We start from the raw sequence: 22509 nt of genomic DNA, 5'->3' as shown, positions 1-22509 counted from the left end.
CAATGCAGCAAGAACTAACTACACATGCAAAAGTGCAGCCACTTGAGAGAGTCTGGTGTGGTCAGGGGGTAGCAAATTGATCGGGAAAGCTGAAACTCAGGACAAATAATAATAACGAAAGCTCCACTTATTGTTCACTGTATGCCAGGTGCTATGTTAAGTATGTCAAGTCTATTATCTGATTTAATCTTCAAAGCAGGTCTTTGGCGGAGGCATGTTTCTCCCTGCTGTATAAATGAGGAGAAGGAACGAAGGCAGCTTCAGTGACTTAAGCAAAGCTTGCTGTCAGATGATGAGGGAGCCAAGATGGAATCGCATGGCCTGATTCTGAACAGTTTTGCCCATGTCCCCACCGCAGGTGCTAGACAGCCTCCTGCTTGCCTGGGCCAAGTGGTAGGAGGGGAACTGTGGAGCCAGTGCTGCCGGGGGAGGGCAGTCCTGCCCCAGCTCCCTCCAGATGCCCTACCTGACCCCCCTGCCCGCTCTTCTCTGCTCATGCACATCACCTTCCAGCCACAGCTGGTCTGAGGCACTTGCTTTCCCTTCTGCAGCCCCTGGCACAGGGAGAGAACTCTCTGGACTTTGGGTGGAGCAGAGCATCAGCTACCAAGTCAAACACAGTCATAGGAATCTCAGTCATAGGAATATGTCCAGGAGTCCTCTGAGAAACCGTCCTATTGTCACTGCTGTGGTGTGGAAGCTTCTTTGGTAGCTCTGGATGTCATCCAGCCTACTCGTGTCCAATCAGTCGGAGACCATTCTGTGCTGACTTCATTCTGCCGCCCACCTTCTTACACATCTGTCTCTAAGGGGTTAGAAACAATGGTGGAGCCAAGAGAACTGCAGAGCACTTGGGCTGAGGCCTGTGGGCTGACCACCAACACCCCACGGGTCCCTGAATCACACAGAGTGGAGCAATCTTGGCCTCTGCCCTTGGCTGGGTCAGAAAATGGTGCAATGTAAACATTTCTGAACTGACAAGTTGCATGACCAGAGTGAATTCCTGATCGCCGCACTGATGTTCTGAGCAGTACACATTTGTAGGTTCTAGAAAGCTATCTTTCCAGTGTCACTGGGGAAGCATGTTAGAAACAGTTGGCTCGCCATTCTGGAAAGAGCTAATCACTCATTTCCATCTGGAGAGTTGTAGTTGGCAGCAGTCTGTGGAGATGGGGTCAAAAGGACCCCTGCTGACAGGGATTGTTGAGAACCTGAGCTAAGACCTGGCCGCCCAAAGTGGTAATCACAAACCAGTGTTTTCAAAGTGTGAAAAAGGTGAGGTGTGGCCAGTGAGGGTCCTGGGGGACTTGGCTACAGATGTTTTTCCTTTTGCCTTTCCCTTCTTTCGTTCTTTGGCTGTCACCGTTCCCCCCCCCCTCCCCGAACTCATCCAGTTGTCAGCTATTACCTTTGCTTCTCCATTTGCACATGTCAAGATGAGGGTCTGGGAATTCTTTCCTGCAAAGTGCTAGACAGTGAATATTTTAGGCCTTTTGGATTAGTCTGTCACAACCACTCAACTGTGCCACTGTGGCATGGAAGTAACCATAGACAATATGTAAACAAATGAACACGGTGCTGCCCCAATAAAACTTTATTTGCAAAAGCAGGTGGTGGGCTGGATTTGGCCATAGTTGCCTGACTCCTGCTTTCGATTTTGTTTTTCTTCCTTTTCTGTTTTGAATCCCAAGAATAGGAACAAAATGTTAAAAAGGCAAGGCTCCTTCCCTCATTTTTAACATTTCAGAAAATCCACTGTCTTGTCTTTATTGGTGGTTATTTAAATTGAAAGCAGCTGTGAAGACAAGAATCCTCTCAGTGAGTATTTAAAATAGTAAATTTTAATACACTTTTTGTTTAGCTAGTTATAGAGATTACTGGTATATTGCAGAATAATTCAGGAAAACTTTCTGCACCCTACAGTCCCAGGCATGGAATAATAATGCTTCTTGCTGGAATGAGTGAACATATGGAAGCTGAAACTATGTATTTAAAAATGATTTCTTTACAAATCATTTGGAGGTGATTCTATGTGCATCTATGTGGAGGTATGTGCATTTGGTATCTGGGTTCTATATGGTTTAGGGGTGAGTCTATATGGTAACACATACAGACTTTACCTTTCATGATCTTGATTGTGGAAGTTTCCCACAGCACCTGAGCTTCCTGGGGAGACCAGGGAACACACGGGAAGGTTTTAGGTAAAGGCACAGGGGAGACACTCTCCACAGGTTTGTCCTGTCATTGAGATAGGTGACCCCCCCCCAAAAAAAAAAGACCACACTAAGATCACTCAGCCTCACAGATGCAAAAATGCCCATGCTGGCATCCTTCCCCATCAGCGTGTGGTCAGAAGGAGAGAGGACTAACAGCTGGGATCCAGTCTTGCAATCTGTGGTGGCCAGGCACAGCCACCTGACTCAGCTTCCCCCAGCTTCCTGCGAATGCCCAGTGGAAGTGTACAAACGGAAGTCTGGAAAATGGTCATGATAAAACGCCACAGGGAAAACAGTAGAACAGAAAATTGAATAGTGGTATGATTCCAAATTTGTTTAAAATACTTATCTATACCCATAGAAACAATCCTAGGAAGAACTATATCAAAATGTCAACAGTGCCTATTTCTGCAATAGAAGTAGATGACTTTAATTATCCTTTTTTTTGGTCCATAATTCTGGTTTTTCTGTAATAAACATATGTTGCTTTTCCAGTTTTAAAATGGCTTAATTTAAAAAGATAAAGAATCGGTATGCCAGTGTACCTTTTGTCTTATTGAGAATAGAAGAGCAGGCTCCCCTGTGACAATCTTTTCATCCACCCTGTAGCAAGCCCCCCTTCTGCCATGTGGAGCTTTCCAGAGTAAAAGAACCCTGCCCTGGGGGTGTTCAGACATTTGCCAGACCAGTGCTTTCTCCTCCTTAGCAGTCAGAGCTGGTGTGACTTGGGCCTGAGGCAGGAGCTCAGTGTTAGGAATCTGTTGCTTCAGGGCCACCCAACACAATAATTTGTTTCTCTTCGGTTCTTCTTCAAAGAAAATGGCAAACTACCTGTTTCAGCTTGGCCTGGCTTTTCTGCCTCCTCAGCTTACAAAAAAAATACCACAAAGCTAAATGAGCAAGTGATATGTCTTGACCGTTTATAAATATATATTTTTAAAAGCAGTTTTCTAAAGAGACTTATGTCATTTGGAGAGTATTCCAGAGTAGGGACAGTTTCTTAGAGGAACACACATATTTGAAAGCACAGCTCTTGCGTAGAAATTCCTGTTTTCTTTTTTTAAAAAAATGTAAAGTTTATTGGGGTGACAATGGTTAGTAATAGGTTTCAAGTGTACAATTCTATAATACATCATCTATATATCACATTGTGTGTTCATCACCCAGAGTCAGTTCTCCTTCCATTGCCACATATTTGACCCCGTTTACCCTCATCTACCACCCCCCGCCCCCTTTACCCTCTGGTAACCACTAAATTATTGTCTATGTCTATGAGTTTTTGTTTATTTGTTTGTCTTGTTCCTTTGTTACTTTCCATTGTATATCCCACATATCAGTGAAATCATATGGTTCTCGACTTTTTCTGTCTGACTTATTTCACTTAGCATAATAATCTCAAGATCTATCCATGTCGTCACAAATGGCACTAATTCATCTTTTCTTATGTCAGAATCGTATTCCATTGTGTATATATACCATATCTTCTTTATCCAATCATCTATCAAAGGACACTTTGGTTGTTTCCATGTCTTTGCCAGCGTAAATAAAGCTGCAATGAACATCAAGAAATTCCTGCTTTCTTAATGACAAAAGGAATTTCCTTTTGAGGTGATGGACAGGATTCAGGAGGCCTCCTTGAGGTACTGTTGGCAGTGGTTTCATCATTTTATGGAGTTAACCTCTATTCCTAGGGCCAAAGGTCTCCCTTCTTGGAGACACCCCCCACTTTTCCACAGAGATGAAGACCTTGTTATGTTAGGGGTAGGGGTCCTTGAGTCACAGCTACGCCGCTGCTGACATTGGACAAGCTACTAAGAGTCCTTCTCAGTCTTTCTGTTGCTATTCCAACCCTACCCATATCAAAGAGAGGCTGTGGGATTGAGAATGAAATGTTCACCAAGGAACTCGTCATCCTATCCATCCCATCTTAATAATTACCCTCCCCCGCAACACACACACTTTCAGGTGTCCCCTGGTTCCATGGTGGTTTCTTCAGGCCATCATCAAGGCGGTCCTCCTCTTCTTTTAGCTTCTCTAGATTGGGGAACAGCTGGCCCCTTGGTCTAAGGGATGCCTATGAACATGGCTGATGTATTAGAAACAATCACTGAAGTCCCACCAAGAATACAGATATTGTTGCATCCCATTCTTTGCTTTTATTATTTTAAAACACTGCTTTTGAAGAGCATCATAAAACATGGCTTAATCTTCTCTTCTATGTTCCAGCATACTAGATTCTGTCCTTTCAAACTTTGAACAAATAACCGTGAAAAAACTCAGTCCTCTCGTTTTAATGGACTTTGCTTGGACTCTTGCATCCTGTTCTTGGTGAAGCGTCTACTATAACTCTTAGAAAGGCAGTAATTTAATGAGAGTGGCTATAAAGTGCGTAGCCTAGAACTTGGCCACATTGAACCCTCAGTTATATAGAAAATATTTGGTCATATAAATAAATATAAATACAGTTGACCTTTGAACAACATGGGTTTGAATTGTGTGAGTCCACTTACATGTTGACTTAAAAAAATAAATACCTGTACTATTTTTGTTTTGTAGGTGGGAGTCCACAGATGCGCAAGGCCGACTGTATACATTGATCTGTACCATTTTATATAGGGGACTTGAGCATCTGCAGACTTTGGTATCAGCGGGGGTTCTGGAACCAATCCCCCACAGATACCTAGGGACAGCTAGGTTTTAGGGGAGTCAAAAGTTATATGCAGATTTTCAACTGCACAGGTATCAGCACCGGTAGACCCCGCGATGTTCAAGGGTCAACTGCAATGACGTCTCCAGTCTCCGGTGCCCATCTTCTCTTCGAGGGTGCTCCTTTTGGCCAAAAGAGGGCAATATTGTGCACATTTTCTCACCCAGAACAGTAGTGGGTCCAGGAGGCCAAAGCTCATAATTAAATGACAGGTATTTTTGGAATACATCACTTGATTCAGATTTTGTGTTGTATCCCTAAAATGACCAGGGCGACAAGGCTACAAAGACCGAGGTGGAGTAGACTTTCAGAAATTAGCAATATGCTGGGGCAGGGACTGTACGCTCAGTGCTATTTGTTAGCTGTAGGGGTGCTATGGAGACGCAGGAGCAGGAAACATGTACAGCTGGAGACCCTGTGGAAAATGTCATGGAGTGGGTCCCACAGAATGGTTATAGGATTGCCAGACAGAGGTCGGGGAGACAGTCCTCCAGGAGGAAGGAAGAAAGGCATGGCAGAGGCCTAATACATTCTGAAAGAGCAGCCAGGACAGCTAGGAGTCAGGTTGCTTTGGGCCTAATGTGTTTGAATAGAAGGATGAAAAATAAGACTGGAGATTAAGCCAGGTCCAGTCACTAAGGTGATGGGTTTTTAAAGATCCCATAATAGTAACTAACATTTAGTTAACATTTACTGTGTAGCAGGGTGTCTTAGTCCATTTGGGCTGCTATGACAAAATTCCACAGACTGGGTGGCTTATAAACAACAGAATTTATTTTGTCACAGTTCTAGAGGCTGGAAGTCTGAGATCAAGGTGCCAGCATGGTTGGGTAAGGGCTTTCTTCCGGGTCTCAGACTTCTCATCTTTACATGGCGGAAGGGGTAAGGGAGCTCTCTGGGGTCTCTATTATAGGGACCTTAATCCCGTTCATGAGGGTTCAGCCCTCTGGACCTAACCACCCCCAAAGGCCCCACCTCCTAATACCATCACACTGGGCATTAGGATTTCAATATACCCATTTTGGAGGGACACGAACGTTCAGACACCAGCACAGGGTATGGTTCTGAGCATTTTGCAAGTAAAAGTCATTAAATCCTGGAAACAACCCTATAAGATGGATACCATGATTCTTCCACTGCACAAAGGACACTGAATGTTGCAGGTTGGTTCTCTGGGTAAAAGACTGAGAGGATGAGGTTGGGTGGGTGGTGTTTGTTTTTGTTCTTTTTATTTTGAGAGACTTCTGGGTTCAACACCTGAGGTAGGGAAGGGAAGGAGAGAAGAGCAGGACTCGCCTGGAAGGAGAAGCTGGACTGCCATGCAGTCTTAGCAAAGGCTGCAGCCTACCCCAGGGACACACTGAGGCGGGGAGGGCCCTTGAGAGATGTTTCACATCCTGGCTTTTATTCCAGTCCTTGGATGTGGGTCCCTGGGGAAGGATCTGTGACAGGAGTGAGGCAGCTCCATTATGTCAGGGCCAGTGTCTGGAGAGAGACTCAGTGGAGGGTTGTCAGCATGCCAAGAAGCTGGGGGACAATTCCTTCAGTCCTACGGGTGCAGCCCAGATCACTACCCTGAGCTTCAGAGGCTTGCCAAGGTCATCCTGCTCCTCAGTGGAAGAGGCAGGACTTGAAACCAAGGCAGCTGGCTCTGTATTGCAGTGTATCTCGTAGAGCTCAACGGACATTTCCAAGCAGAGGCAACGTGCAGCTCAAGCCTTACTTTAGAAGCATCACTCTTGATAGCAGCGTGTAGAATGGGTGAGAGAAGAGAAAGATGGGAGGTGAGTTGTTTTTTTTTAAATAAAGGTAATACTAGCATATAGTTCAAAATTCAGAAAATACAAAAGGGTACACAGTGAAAATAAATCCTCTCATCCTTGTCCCCTATGTCCCCTAGACACAGTCATTCTTCCCATTTTTTAAAATATATTCTTCCCAAGACAGTATATGCATGTTTCAGCCTAGATAGACTTGGAATCTACATGTTACATTCTCATATCTCACCTTGCTGCACCTTGATTTCATATTAGCAACCTTAGATATTGCTACAGTACCATTCATATGAAGCTGCCCAGTTCTTTTAAAGATGGCAGATGTCTTCACTGTGTGGATTTACTGTAATTTATTGAACCAGACCTCTCTTGATGAGCATTTTTAGATTGTTTTCAATCTTTTCCCACCTAGCTTTATTGAGCGATAACTGGCCTATAACCTTGTATAAGTTTAAGGTGTACAGTGTGTTGATTTGATACATTTATCTACTGCAAAATGATTACCTCTGTAGCATTAGCTAACACTTCTGTCACGTCACTTAAATGACCATTTCTTTTGTTGTGGTGAGAACATTTATGATTTACTCTTAGAAATGTCTGAATGTACACTGCAGTATTGTTAACTACAGTCACCATGCTGCACATCAGATCCCCGGGACTTTTCATCTTATAACTCAAACTTCGTAACTTTGACCAACATCTCCCCATTTCTCGCACTTGCTGACAAGCATTGTTCTACTCAGTTTCTGAGTTTAGCTTTTTTAGATTGTACGTATAAGTGATACAGTACTTGTCTTTCTCTGTATGACTTATTTCATTAGCATTATGCCCTCAAGCTCCAACCATGTGGTTGCAAACTCAAACAGGACTTCCTTCTTTCTCATGATTGAATAACAATCCATTGTCCATATATTCCACCTCTTCTTTATCCATTCATCTGTTGACATACACTAAGGTTGTTTCCATATATCTTGGCTATTGTGACTCATGCAATGAACGTGGACATGCAGATATCTCTTTGAGATCCTGTTTTCTTTTCTTTTGGATAAATACCCAGGAGTGAGATTGCTGGGTCATATGGTAGTTCTATTTTTAATTTTTTGAGGATCCTCCATACTGTTTTCCATAGTTGCTGTACCAATTTACAATCCCACCAACACTGCACAAGGGTTCCCTTTTCTCCACATCCTCGTCAACACTTGTTATCTCTTGTCTTTTGGATAATGGCCATTCTAACAGGTATGAGGTGATATCTCATTGTGGTTTTCATTTGCACTTCCCTAATAACTAGTGATGTTGAGCATCTTTTCATGTAGCTGTTGGCTTTTCATATTTCTTTTTTGGAGAAATGTTTATTCAGGTTTTGCCCATTTGTTAATTGGGTTATTTGGGTTTTTTGCTATTGAGTTGTAGGAGTTCTTTGTAGGTTTTAAATATTAACCCCTTATCAGATATACAGTTTACAAATTCTTTTTCTATTCCATACATTGTCTTGTCACTCTGTTGATGGTTTCCTTTGCTGTACAGAAGCTTTTCAGTTTGATATAGTCCAAATGCTGATTTTTTTCTTTTGTTGCCAAATCCAAAATATCATCACCATGACCAAATGTCTAGGAGCTTACCGCTATGTTTTATTCTAGGAGTTTTATGGTTTCATGTCTTCTGTTCAAGTCTTCAATCCATTTTGAATTGATGGTGTATGATAGTGGTCCTGTTTCATTCTTTTGTGTGTGGTTGGCCATTTATCAACACCATTTATTGAAGAGACTAGCCTTTCCCCATTGTATATTCTTGGCTCCTTTATCATAAATTACTTGACCTTAAATGTGTAGACTTATTTCTGAGCTTTCTCTTCTGTTCCATTGATCTGTGTCTTTGTTTTTATTCCAACACCATACTGTTTTGATTACTATACTTTGATTACTACAGTTTGAAATTAGGGAGTGTAATGCCTCCAACTGTTCTTGTGCTCGAGATTACTTTGGATATTTAGAGTCTTTTGAGGTTTCATTCAAATTTTAGGATTGTTTGTTCTATTTCTGTGAAAAAATGCCATTGGAATTTTGATAGGGATTGCTCTGAATCTGTATATTGCTTTGGGTAGTACTATGGACATTTAAACAGTATTAATTCTTCCAATTCATCAGTATGGACTATCCTTCCATTTATCTGTCTTCTTCACTTTCTTTAATCAATATTTTATAGTTTTTAGTGTACAGATTTTTCACTTACTTGGTTAAATTTACTCCTGGGTATTTTATTCTTTTTGATGTGATTGTGAATTGTATTTTCTTAAATTCTCTGATTGTCATTAATTTATAAAATGCAACAGATTTTTCTATATTGATTTTGTATCCTGCAACTTTACTGAATTTGTTTATAGTTTTTAGTTTTATTTTTTAATGGATTCTTTAGGATTTTCTATATGTAATATCATGTCATCTGCAGACAGTCACAGTTTTATGTCTTCCTTTTGAATCTGAATGCTTTTTCTTTTTCTTTCCTAATTGCTCTGTGTGGCTAGGACTTCCAGTCCTATATTGAGTAAAAGTGGCAAGAGTGGACCTCCCTGTCTTGTTCCTGATTAGAGGAAAAGCTTTCAGCCTCTCACCACTGATTATGATGTTAGATGTGGGCTTGTTATATATGACCTTTATTATGCTGAGGTCTATTTATTCCCTCTATACTCATTTTGTTGATAGCTTTTATCATAAATGGATGTTTTGTCAAATGCTTATTCTACAACTATTGATTTTTATCCTTCATTTTGTTTGTTTGGTGTATCTCGTTCACTGATTTGTGGATCTTGAACCAACCTTGCATCCCTGGAATAAATCCCACTTGGTCATGGTATATGATCCTTTTAGTGTATTGATGAATGCAGTTTGCTAATATTTTGAGGATTTTTGCATCTGTGTTCATCAGGGATATTGGCCTATAATTTTCTTGTGTCATTTTGTCTGGTCTAGGTAATGCTGGCCTTGTAAAATGAATCTGGAAGTGTTCCCTCCTCTTCTATTTTTTTGGGGGGGGCGGGAGGGGCAGTTTGAGAAGGACTGGCGTTAATTCTTCTTTAAATGCTTAGTAGAATTCACTAGTGAAACTGTCTGGTTGCTTAGGAGACTTTTGATTACTGATTTAATCTCCTTACTAGTAATTGGTCTGTTCAGATTTTCTCTTTTTTCATGATTCATTCTTTTTAGGTTGTATATTTAGGAATTTATCCATTTCTTCTAGGTTTTCCAGTTTGTTGGCATGTAATTAATTGTTCCTAGTAGTGTCTTATGATCCTTGTATTTCTGTGGTATAAATTGTAACATCTCCTCTTTCATTTCTGATTTTAATTTTTTTACTAGGCTAAGAACTTTATTAACCTTTGTTTCAAACTTTATTCCCAAGCTTCTTCACTTTAATTAGCTACAAAGAATGATTTGTGTAAAAGCAAAAACTGAAAAGAGCTGCAGTGTCCAAGGGGCTTGGGCTTAAAAATATTAAAGATTGAGATTTATCAGATCCATGAATAAAATTTTAAAAAGCAGTCATAATATAAAATAGCAGCTCCCAGTAACTTCTTCAAGTTTTATCTTCTTAAATTGATTCAATTCAGTTTGCTTCACTCTTGGAAGCCTCATCAAAATTCTCCACAAGATCTGGAACTTTATTACCATCTTCCTCTCTGGTACAAGAACTGCTTTTTCATCCACAGATGCTTTGGGCAGAGCTTCAACCAGTCTCCTTAAATTAGTCAGACTGTGTGCACCAAGCTGGTTTAAGACGCTGGGTATCCTTTCTGTCAGCTGCTTGACTTCAGCGTGGCCTGTGATGGTGAGAGTGTTGCTGCCAGAGAGGCCCAGGCATTAGAGTTGTTAAAATGGCTCACTGTTCCTTGGTCTGTGGACATATTCACCTCTTAAGTACCAGAGATATTGTTTACCCCTAACTTCTTTAAGGAGAACAGAAGTTTTTTATCATCTGCTGTACTGTTCTGTGGACCACCTTCTTTCTGCGAGAGTTCCTCTCCCACCAATGTGCACCTGTGCCTGAAGTATAGCGAGTTTCTCCTGATTCATGATAGTTTCTTTCATCTTGTTGGAGAGGAATGGGGCCATGTGGGGGCCTAGGGTTGGTGCTCAGGGCATCTTGGGCAGGTCAGCTGAGAATAAACGCAGGGATGCAGGATGGCAGCTAGAAGAGATTTTAATTTTTTGAGTCTCCTCTCTTTCGTTTTTGGTAAGTCTAGGTAAAAGTTTGTCTATTTTGTTTATATTTTCAAAAAGCCCACTCCTAGTTTTACTGATCTTTTCTATTGTCTTCTTAGTCTCTGTTTCATTTATTTCTCTTCTGATCTTTGTTTTTTGCCTTTGTATTGCTGTTTGTACCTTTAGGTGTTAATATTTGCTTTATATATTTAGGTGTTCCTATATTGGGTGCATAACTATTTACAAATGTTATATCCTCTTGTTGGATTGATACCATTTGCATTATGTTCTTCTTTGTCTTTGTTGTAAAGTCTACTTTGTCTGATACAAGTGTAGCTACGTCAGCTTATTTTGGGTTCTTGTTGCATGGAATGTCTTTTTCCATCCTTCCACTTTCAGTCTGTGTTTGTCCTTAAAGCTGAAGTGAGTTTCTTGTAGCGAGCATATAATTGTAGCAAGTCTTTTTTTGTTTGTTTAAATCCATTCAGCCATTCTGCATCTTTGGATTGGACAATTTATATTTACATTCAAAGAAATTACTGATTGGTATGGACTTACTACCATTTGGTCATTATTTCTAGCAGTTTTCTAACTCTTCTGATCCTTTGTGATTTGATGAATTTCTGTAGTGGTATGATTAGGTTCCTTTATCTTTTGTGTATCTACTATAGGTTTTTGCTTTGTTGTTACCATAAGGCTTTCATCAAACTACTTATATCTCTAAGTCAATTTTAAGTTTGTAACTTATTTTCAAATGCATTCTAAAGCTTTACTTTTTACTCCCCAACTCATTTTATGTTTTGGGTTTCTGAAGTCACAGTTTACATCTTGGTATCCTTTGTATCCATTAATAAATCATTGTAGTTATTTTTATTACTTTTATCTTTTAACTTTCATAATGGCTTTATATGTGATTAAGCCTCCACCTTACTACCCTTGGGAATTGCTTAAGGACAGGGATACATTCTGAGAAATGTGTCAGCAGGTGATTTTTGTCATTGTGCAAACATCATAGAGTGCACTTACACAAACCTAGATAGTATAGCCTACCACACACCCAGGCCACAAACCTGTACAGTGTGCTACTGTACTGAATACTGTAGGCAACTACAACACAAAAGTAAGTATTTGTGTATCTAAACAGAAAGATACAATAAAACTACAGTATAAAAAATAAAAAATGGTACCCTCATAGGGCTCTTTTCATGAATGGAGCTTGGGGGACTGGACGTTGCTCTGGGTGAGTGAGTGGTGAGTGAGTGAAGGCCTAGGACATGGCTGTACACTGCCGGAGACGTTACAAATATGTACCCTCAGGCTACACTAAATTTATAGAAAAATCGTTTTCTTTCTTCAATAATAAACCTTAGCTTACTGTAACATTTTTACTTTATAAACTTTACAATTTTTACTTTTGTGATAACACTTAGCTTAGTAAAACGCAGACATTGTACAGCTGTACAAAAATACTTTTTCTTTATATTCTTGTAAGCTTTCTTCTATTAAAACATTTAAAAATTTTTTTTTTAGTTTTTAACAAAAAAAGTTTAAAAACTAAGAAACACACGCACTAGCTTCGGCCTACACAGAGTCAGGATCACCAATATCACTGGCTTCACATCACACCTTGTCCCACTACAAGGTCTTCAGGTCAGTAACACACATGATGCCCTCATCTCCTATGACAACGATGGCTCTTTCTGGAACGCCTCCTGAAGGACCTGAGGCCCCTCTCGAGGAGGTTGTCACCTGTTTCAGAAATATGTCTATAGTTATTGCTGGGTTTCTTTTTTGTCATCATAAGTTTTCTTACAAGCAGATAATGTACGATGAACATTCCTCTCTGTTGATGAAAACCTTTCAGTGTTGAGGTCCATGTTTTTAAACGTCTTTAGGGGCTTGTTGAGGTCTGCAAAAGCTTCTGCTCAACCTTTCGCTGTGTATTTTCTTGGGGCTCATTAACTATGTGCTCCTGTCCAGTTGCTACAAGTCCTCATTAGTCATTTCCTCAGGCTCCCCCTATAGTGTCCCCAGTGTCACCCTCATCCTCACCCAGGTCACAGTTGTGTGCCATCTCAAACTCAGCCTTGGTGATTTTTTTCAACCTCCTTACCCTTGGAAAATCCTTTGAAGTCATGAGCGAACCTCTTACTCAAGATGCCATTCATATACTCCTTGGAGACATCACCCCAAGCCCAAGCAAGCCTACTGATTCAGTCATGGACGATGTCATCCTTCCAGAATGGCATCAGTGTCTCCTTGGTTGCAGCAATAGCTTTGGCAAAGGTCCCCCTCAGGTAGCCGGCTTTAAAAACTGCTATACCTCAATGGATAAAAAAAAGTGGCATTTGGAGAGAGAAACAGCACTGTGACATTGGGATGAAAATGACCAATAAAAGGAGGATATCAGGGGGCATTATCAACAAGAAGCAAAATCTTGAAAGTTACATTAGTCTCCAAACAGTACTTCTCCTGGCTGGCATAGCAATTCAGGGGGGCATCTTGGGAGAGGAGCTGGGTCATCCATGACTTCTGCTCCCGTAGTGCCTTGGCAGTGTGTGCTCACTGACATGCATGAAGACCCTGGTTTCTCAGGGGCCAGAGCACAGAGGGTGGCAATGTATAACCTACAACATCACCCCCACTGTGCTCTGAGGTGGGTAGCTGATTAAGAACTGTTTCTCTGTTTTTTACAGTCCTATGGCATCTGCGAAGGTAAGCCCACTGGCCACCAGAACCAGGTGATCAAGTGGTGTCCCCTGGGCACAGCTGCAACCACTGGACCACCAGAGGTGTGCACAAGCTCCTTTATGAGTGCTACCCATGACCTTGAGCAAGGCCAAAGCCAAGTCTGGGGTCTTTGGAGTATGTTGCAGTAGGCCTCCAGATGTGTACTTTAATTAGAAGCCCCATCAGGGTGAAGTTTTAAGATAAGTAAATAGGGCTCTTTCACAGAAAGATGGGGTGTTTTCAGTTTGTATCCTCTGTGCTGGGCCCTCATGTGGGTGTGTGCCAGCCTTTAAGACCTGTTTCTCAGCTTGCTAGAGCCTTGTGGACACAAGCCCTGAGGGTTTTCTTTGGGGCTTCATCTCTTGGGTCCAGGCTTTAAAAGTTGGGAGTCCCCAGTGTGTGGTTCAAACTCTTCATTCCTCAGGGAGAAGCTGGGAGTATGTGTTCCCTCCCACTTGTGGGCCATCACACCAGGGAATTTATGGCAAGATTATGTCTTGGCCTGTTTCCCGTTTCAATGTGGGGTTTTTTCTCATTTGTCTGATGTGTCGAAGTCGCTCATCTAGTTATTGGGTTTCTTTCATAGGAAACTGTTCTGTATGTAGCTGTAGATTTGGTGTGTCCATGAGAGGAGGTAAATTCAGGATCTTCCCCTGTCACCCTCTTGCACCCTAACCCTATCTCTTATCTTTTTGATGACAGCCATCCTAACAGGTGTGAGGTGTTACCTTACTGTGGTTTTGATTTGCGTGTCCCTGATGACTAGTGATGTCACATACATTTTCGTGTACCTGTTGGCCACCTGTGTGTCTCCTATATGGGCCTGAGAGGGGCTGGAGCCAGTTCATGCACCACAAGCAGGGGACCGAGGTCTGTTGGATGCACGGGTGGGTGAGACTCCCCCGGGTCCCTTGCAGTAGGGTCGCTGGATCTCACAGCTCCCACAAAGGCACTTTTGTTCATGGATGGATGCCAAATGTTTGTTGTTGGAGGGCAGGACAAAAATGAGGGATGACTTAGGTCACCGTGATGCTAACATCACTCTTGACCTTGTATCTAGAACAATACTGTCATGTTTGTGCAGGTGGCAGTCTGCACATGTGGGAGTATTTCTATGAGAAAAAGCCCCAGAGTGACTAGATCAAAGGGTTGATGAAGCTATCATTTTGATAGATATAGTCTATCTCTCTTTACAGCAGTTTACACTCTATCTACGGTAGGGGAGGGCGCCTATTTCCCCACATCCTGACTCCGTCATTCTACCGACCCATGAAACATAGCAATCCATTGGGGCTCTCTTTTGCATTTATCTTACTACAAGTCAGGCTGAGCTGCTTTTCCTGTGTTTAAGAGAGATTTACATTACCTCTCCTGTGAACTACCTGTATTCTTTGTGCATTTTTCTGTCTTGGGTTTTGGTTCTATATTTCTTGATTCACTGGAGCTCTTTCCTTTTAGACAGGAGTGACATATTTAGAATATCTTTTGAAATCATCCAAGGAACCCAATTAGAGAAAGCACAAGAGGAGCTGTGTGTCTGTTTGAGGTCAGGGTCACAGGGTGAAACTGATGAACACTCATGCGGGGTGTCTGTGTTGCTGGGCAGCACACAGGGACGCTCACCTGGGCCAGTTTTCTGAACCTCACCTGCCACTCTCTCCACGGCATTTATTTCCACAGCTCATGTGCTCCTCGGTGCAGAAGGCCCTGTTTGAGGAGGAGGACCACGTCAAGAAGCTGCAGCAGAAGGTGGCCACACTTGAGAAGCGGAACAGGCAGCTCCGCGACCGCGTGAAGAAGGTCAAAAGGTCCCTGCGGCAGGCGCGGAAAAATGGCCGCCACTTGGAACTGGTGAACCAGAAGCTCAGTGAGAAGCTGGCGGCCACAGCAGGAGCCATCCCGCACATCAATGCCCTAGGGAGGGAGCCCGCAGGCAGCACCTACCTGCGGGGGTAGCAGTGACCCCAGGGTGCACCACCCAGCACCCCCCGGGGCATGTTGCCTCTCGCTTGGGAAGGGCAAGCGATGGTGGTGTTGGGTATGCCCATAGTTCACATAGGAAACATCGAAGATATGTTTCCTATGCATTTGGTAGTGTCTGGCTGGTTTGAAGGGTGAGCCCTGCTGCCCCACCTGGCCTGGTCCAGACAACACTTGGAGCCCAGAGGCAGCAGCATCCTGGAGGGTCTGTCTTCAGGTTCCACGGTGGCCTGCAAAGTGCAGATTGGGGAAAGAACATCTTACACTCTCTAGATATAAGATGTCAAGGGGCTTGGCTTTTATCTCAAAAGGGAGGCAGTGTGGCCTCAGCTCTGTGCTCTGGAACAACTACTAGTTTTGAGGAGTGATCTGAATCAAGTCATGGGTGTCTCATTTTCCAGATCTTTGGAAGGAGGATGGTGGCCTTACAAAGCACCCAAGGATGCCTCCCAGTAAATATGTGTAGGGTCTCCCTACTCCAGCCATTATTTCCTCACAGCTGAGGCATATTAGGACTTAATGAGCTCATCACAGGTAAGAAAATTGAGTTGGACGGCAGGTCACTCAAAAGATACCCGATTACCAGCACCAACTCCCCAGAGCTGAACCTGAATGGGTCACTGTAATCGAGCGGGGCATGGCCTTTATGGACCCGTCCTATTTCATCACACCACGTTCCTAAGTTGGAAAACCCTGAGCAACAGCTCAGCCATTGCTAAATTCTGCCTTCTTATTTTCCAAGTCATTTCTTCCAGTTTTTCTGAATTCAAGGTGAGCTGCCCCAGTATGCTGTGGACTTCTGTCCTTTAAAGACACCTCCTTACCTATTGGAATCAGGCTCCCAAGCAGCTTGTTCCAGCTGTTCCACTCTCTGCTGCTTTATGGAAATGCTTTCCACCCGCCAGGACTGACCTTGCCTGGATTAATGTTTGCACACCCTCCCACATGTCAGGAGTGCACCTGTATGCAAGCTAAACATTTCCTCCTCTTTGGAAAGAAACCTTTAAAGACAGCACTGCAAGTAGAGAGTAGAGTGTTCACTATAGCTGACACTTGAGCTCTTGACTTAGGCATATTGGATCAAGTCCCAGTTGTGTTATCAAGTCAGTTGAATGTCCATCTCTTGGTTATCTTCTGCTGATGGAACTGAGCTTTCCTCCCTTGCTATTCCTCACTGAAGCTTCTGGACCCTCACTGGAGGCCCATAGACCACCAAGACACTACAGGGCCTGTGTATGCCACCTTCTCCATTGGAAATGGCAGATTTCCATTCCACTGGCAGCCAGTATGGAGGCTGGACCTTGTGTCGCTTCCATCTCAGTGGCCTCAGGCGAGAACTCTGGCCTGGACTGGATGGCATTGGAACGTTTTGCTCAAGAGCACTTCATTCTCCCACTTCTGCCACCACTTTATTAGCTGTATGCTTCTTAGTGGGGTACAGTAGAAAGTGCCTCTTCTAGATTATTGTCCCTGAGGACATTTCCTTAGAGCAGTTTTGCTTCCACCCAAGGGAATGACAAGCCTAAGGGTGATTTACAGCCAATGTTTGAAGAACTGTGGAAGCTGGGTCTCTACAGGTGCCTTACGTTCTGTCTTTTCAATAAATATGAGCAATATTTCAGCCACAACAGTAAAGTGATGTGTTTCTCTGGGGTCAGGGGGATTTCAAGATTTCCAGCTTTGCCCTGGAAAGGCAGTTTAGATCCATTGGGGGACGTGTGTGTGGGCAACACCTGGGGCATTGAGGACACTGAGCTCAAGGCTCCCTCTGTTTCCCACTGGAAGTGGCCTAACTCTGTCTCTCCCAGGGTTCTCATCTCTCAAGGTGCCTGCAGAAAAGCAGTCACCCTGGTCTGCTCCCAAGGGGCAAGCAGCTTCATTAATCAATGTCTTCAAATGTACACTCAAATCTGTGGCCAAAGGGAACGCTTCATGTCCCAATTATTTGCTGTGCTATCATCTTGCTGTAGCCCTTGCCACCTGCTTATTGTACTAGTGGGAATTTTTTATGCAGGAAAACTCCCATTATAAGTACTCACCGGAACTTGACACACATTAGACAACCTATATAAGCACTATTTCTGAGATGCAGGCCACTGTTTAGTTCCACTTTGTGCTTCGAGGAGGCCAAGTGACTTAGCCAAAGTCACATAATAAGCAAGAGGCAGATACAATCTAGAATCTTTCAATACAGTCCCCAGGAGTCACAAGCTGCTAGCAGGAGGGCCACACCCAGGGTAGGGAAGAGGTTTCTTGGTGACTTCAGTTTGGGCCGCCATGTCTATTGCAAGAGCTCCCTATGTTTTATTTTTTAACACCAGGATGTGTCATGTGTTTATGGTACCAGCCTGGCAGTGGAAGTTAACAGGGTTTCTCTCTCCTGTGGTACAAAGGTTTATCTTCCTCTGGGGAGAGAGAACACGAACTCAGATCACAATGTCTGGTCAGCTGTCAGCTCAGCAACAGTCCACATTCTGTGATGGTTTAAAAACAATCAAGCACCCAGCATGTATTAGGCTCTTTCACATATATTATCACATTTAATATTCCTAATAATGTTATAAAATAATTCTCCTGATCTCCATTCTCCAAGAGGAATCTGGGGCGTCAAGAGATTATAAGTAAATTGTCCAATGTACATAACTAGGCCAATCAGTGATTCAACTCCAACTTTGCTTCTGTTCAAACTTGCTCATCTGTAAAATGAAGGTAATAATCACTCCTACCTCATAAATTGTTAAGAGGATTGAATGAAATTATTCATGTAAAATCTTAGCATGGTGCCTGATACTCCACAAGCACTTGGCAGATATTGCTTACAGTAATTATTTTTATTGTAAGTGCTCACCAGAAAGACCCAGTACATGTCAGAAATAAGAGACTATCTGGTGGGATTCTATATAATTTTCTTGTCAATCTTTGCCTTAAACTTTAGCCTCTTTTCCAGCCCCAGCACTTTCTCATTTCCCTTATTTCTGAACCACCTCCTTTTCTTTCACGATCAATAATTTATTCCTCCAGAGTTACGGAGAAAATACAGTCCATCCAAAATGTGCTTGCTCAGCCTCCTAGTGTGTCGTATGTTGTCTGGGTTTGCCCAGCCTTCTCTCCTTCCTTCCTGCTCAGAGAAAGGCACATTCCTCCTACCCAGGGTCAAACCCTTTCCCTGTTATCTTGAGTTCATATCACTCCTCTCAAAACCTGCCTCCACCGAGGTTCCCCTCTTTCATCATAAGCCTTTTCTTCGGCGGGGACTTCTGACCTTATCCCCCAGCCATGCTCATATTGACCCATCCCAGGAAAAAAATAATAAGCATAGTTTATAGAAAGTATTTTGAGGTGGTCTTTAAAGACGGTGACACAAAAGGCTCCTGAACTCCCCTCCGCCCACAGACACACCAAATGAACAGCTACATGGGGCAGTTTTCTCCAAAAGAAATCCAGAGACGAGCTGAGTGACTCTCATACAACGGGGGACAAGAATACACCCACACCAAAATGAGTAGGAAAGACTGAGACATGCGCTTGCCATCAGCCCCACCAATAGAGTGAACGGTTTGGACCCCGTGCCTAGACCACAGGACTATACAGCAAACCATGAAGCAGTTACTAATGGGCACAGCACTCACTTCGGCTGTCGCCCCAGGACCAGTGCTGAAGGAGCAGGCAGAACATGCCCTTCTCTGTCACTCCCCGGATGGGGTCTGTGTGCGCACTTTAACAGCTGCTGCCCGAGGGCCAGGCTTCTAATTTCGCACACATCTGGGGGTCAGTGGACATTTCTCCAGCCCTCTCCCTCTAGACAGCTTCAAGTTACCAGTATCTCCCTGGAAGGAACTTATACAAACGTCTGTGATTCAGAGGGGTCCCGGATTACCTGGCTCTGCTAGCCAATGGGGCTCCCACTCAGGAGTCCCGCAGGATTGTAGCAAACAGAGAAGCTCTTAGCAGGCTATCCCCCTCCCAGGGCTCAATATAGAAGGAGCAGACAGATATGCCCATCTCCCAGTCTCCCTGAAAGAGGTCTATTTGCATTGCTCACAAGCTGCTGCCTTCTAATTAAGCATGCATCTAGAGGCTGACTGCATTCCTCCCCAAGCACAGGGAAGCCGTCAGACACCTCCCCTGCCTTCTCCCACTAGTCTGCTCCAAGTCACCAGTTTCTCCCTGAAAGGAGCTTGTACACATGTCTGGTGCCCCGGCTTTTGTGGCTTCACCTGAGGGACAAGCCCCCGAACTGCCTGGCTGTGATAGTTAATGGGGCTTGCATTCATGAGCCCCACAGGATGTAGCAAACAAAGAAAAGGTTCTGAACAGGCTCAGGAGCACCATCTGCAGCTATAGACCGGAGCCCAAGGCAGCGGGAGCAGGCAAAAACGCCCACCGCCTAGTTTCTCCCTGGAAGACACCGAACTACATACTTTTTCAGCCAATGCCTGAAGGTGCAGCTTCCAACTGGCCTGTACATAACTGGTGACTGCGACCCTTGCTTTGGGGACAATGACAGGTCTTGGTACACCCTCAACTACTGGGAGCCACTAGGAAGATAGTAGGTGGCTTGATCAATCACAAAGGTTAGAGAGACAACCAGGAGCATGGGCCAGGCTGATCTGATAGATGAGGTTTATCTCCAACACAACAGTACAGTCCAGACTGGGAGAGGTGGCTGTTTTATCTAATGCACGAAAACCAGCACAGAGCGTCAAGGAAAAGGAAGAAACACGTTCTAAACAAGGAACAAGATGAAACTCCAGAAACAAATCTTAATGAAACAGATATGTTACCTGAGAGAGAGTTCAAAAGAATGGACATAAATATGCTTGCTGAGGTCAGGAGAGCAATGCATGAGCAAAGTGAGAATTTCAACACAGAGACAGAAAATATAAAAAAGGACCAAAATGATCACAGGGCTAAAGAATACAATAACTGGACTGAAAACATTAATACAGAGGTTCAGCATCAGACTAGATTAGTCATAAGGATCAGTGAACTCAACAGGGCAGTAAAATTCACCCAACCATAGGAGCAAAAGACTGCAGATAGCTTAAGGGACTTATGGGACACCATTAAACAGGCCTATATACACATTTACAGGGGCCCAGAAAGACAAGGGAGAGACATAGAAAAAAAGGGGGCAGAAAGGTATTTCAAAGAAATTATGGCCGAAATGTTCCCTAAGTTGGGGAAAGAAACAGACATCCATACCCAGGAAGCTCAGATTCCCAAAAAAGATGAATGTAAAGAGACCCACACTGAGACACATTATAATTAAATTGTCAAAATTAAAGACAAGAAGAGAATCTTAAAGCAGCAAGAGAAAAGCAACTTATTACATACAGGGAACACCCACAAGATTATCAGCATATTTTTAAACAGGAAAATCTTTTGCAGGCCAGAGGGACTGGGGTAATGTATTCAAAGTGCTGAAAGAACAAAACTGCCAATCAACAACACTACTCAGCGAAGTTGTTGTATCAGAATTGAAGGAGAATGTGGTATTATATATATAAAACCATAAAGACCCCACAAAAACAAAACTAATAAATAAACTCAGTAAAATAGCAGGATATAAAATCAATATACAAAAATCGGTTTCATTTAAGTTCTCCTTCAGAACTAAAGAAGAGATAAGGAGTTTTCCAGACAAACAAAAGCAAATGGAGTTCAGCACACTACACTAGCCTTACAAGAAATTTTAAAAGGACTTCCTTAAGATGTTTAAAAAAAAAGTTAATAAATATGAGGAAAACATATCAAAATATAAATCTCATGGATAAAGGTAAATATATAGTTAAAATCAGAATAATGTAATTGTGGTAGATTAATCACTTATAAAGTGAGTATGAAAAGACAAAAGTAGTAAAGCTAACAACAATAATTTATAAGTGGATACACAAGATAAAAAGATGTGAATTTTGACATTGAAAACATAAAATGTAGGAGGAGAGAGTAGAAATTTAGAGCTTTAGAATGTGTTTAGGCTTAACTTGTTACTAGCATAAGATAGACTGCTATAACTCTAAGATGTTTTATGTAAACTTCATGGTAATCACAAAGCAAAACCCTATAGTCGATCCACAAAAGATGAAGAGAAAGGAATCTAAGCATACCACTACAGAAAAATCTCTAAGTCAAAAAAAGAGAGCAAAACGAGAAGGAACAAAGGAATTACAAAACATCCAGAAATTAATTAACAAAATGCAATAAGCCATACCTATCAATATTTAATTATAAATGGATACATTCTCCAATCAAGACACAGAGTGGGTGAATGGATTAAAAGACAAGATTCATTTATATGCTGCCTATAGGAAACTCGCTTCAGCTTTAAGGACACACACAGACTGAAAGTGAAGAAATGGAGAAAGATGCTCCATTAAATGGAAACCCAAAGAGAACAGGGGTAGCTATACTTTTTTTTAAAAATTAATTTAATTTATTTTTTTTTAAGATTTTTATTGGGGGAATTGGGGGAAGGGGAACAGACAAGTTGCTGTCGTCTTGTTCTTCAGTCTAGTTGTGGAGGACGTTGCTTCACTGGCCCAAGTTGGCACCATCATTGCGCTCTTCTCTGGCGAGGCAGATCAGTCACCGGCTTCTGGACGGCCGCTCACTGCGGCTGCTGGCCGCTCACGCTGGCTGCTGGCTACACACGGTTGCCCATGGCAACCCACTGCCACAGGGGCTGCAGCCTACGCCGTCGCCGGCGACTCACGGCAGCCCAGCTCCAGGTTGAGCTGTTGTTCAGCATCTTAGCTGTGAAGGGCAGTGTCACTGGCCCTCATATGTGGGATCCGAACCGGAGCCCTCTGGCATCCCAAGCGACTTCTTAACCATCGCGCCTCTCGGCCGGCCCGAGGGGGTAGCTATACTTATATCAGACAAAATAGACTTTAAGACAA

At 42.9% G+C, this 22509-nt stretch overlaps 1 protein-coding gene and 1 pseudogene across 1 annotated transcript in view; one reads left to right on the top strand and one right to left on the bottom strand.

The window, feature by feature from the left end:
• The window catches only part of CCDC3 (coiled-coil domain containing 3), a 102437-nt gene extending 84484 nt beyond the window's left edge, over positions 1-17953 (top strand). The window contains exon 3 of the mRNA XM_019634319.1: positions 15308-17953. Coding sequence (XP_019489864.1) covers positions 15308-15583 — 276 coding nt within the window. The 3' untranslated portion in view covers positions 15584-17953. The remainder of the gene's footprint in view (positions 1-15307) is intronic.
• On the bottom strand, positions 10302-10768 carry LOC109377840 (transcription factor BTF3 pseudogene; annotated as a pseudogene).
• Positions 17954-22509: the final 4556 nt, after the last annotated feature.

This window comes from Hipposideros armiger, unplaced genomic scaffold (genome assembly GCF_001890085.2).
Source record: "Hipposideros armiger isolate ML-2016 unplaced genomic scaffold, ASM189008v1 scaffold_1583, whole genome shotgun sequence".
NCBI lineage: Eukaryota > Metazoa > Chordata > Mammalia > Chiroptera > Hipposideridae > Hipposideros > Hipposideros armiger.
The sequence above is the reverse complement of the archived record's forward strand: the minus strand, read 5'-3'. Positions and strand labels throughout refer to the sequence as shown.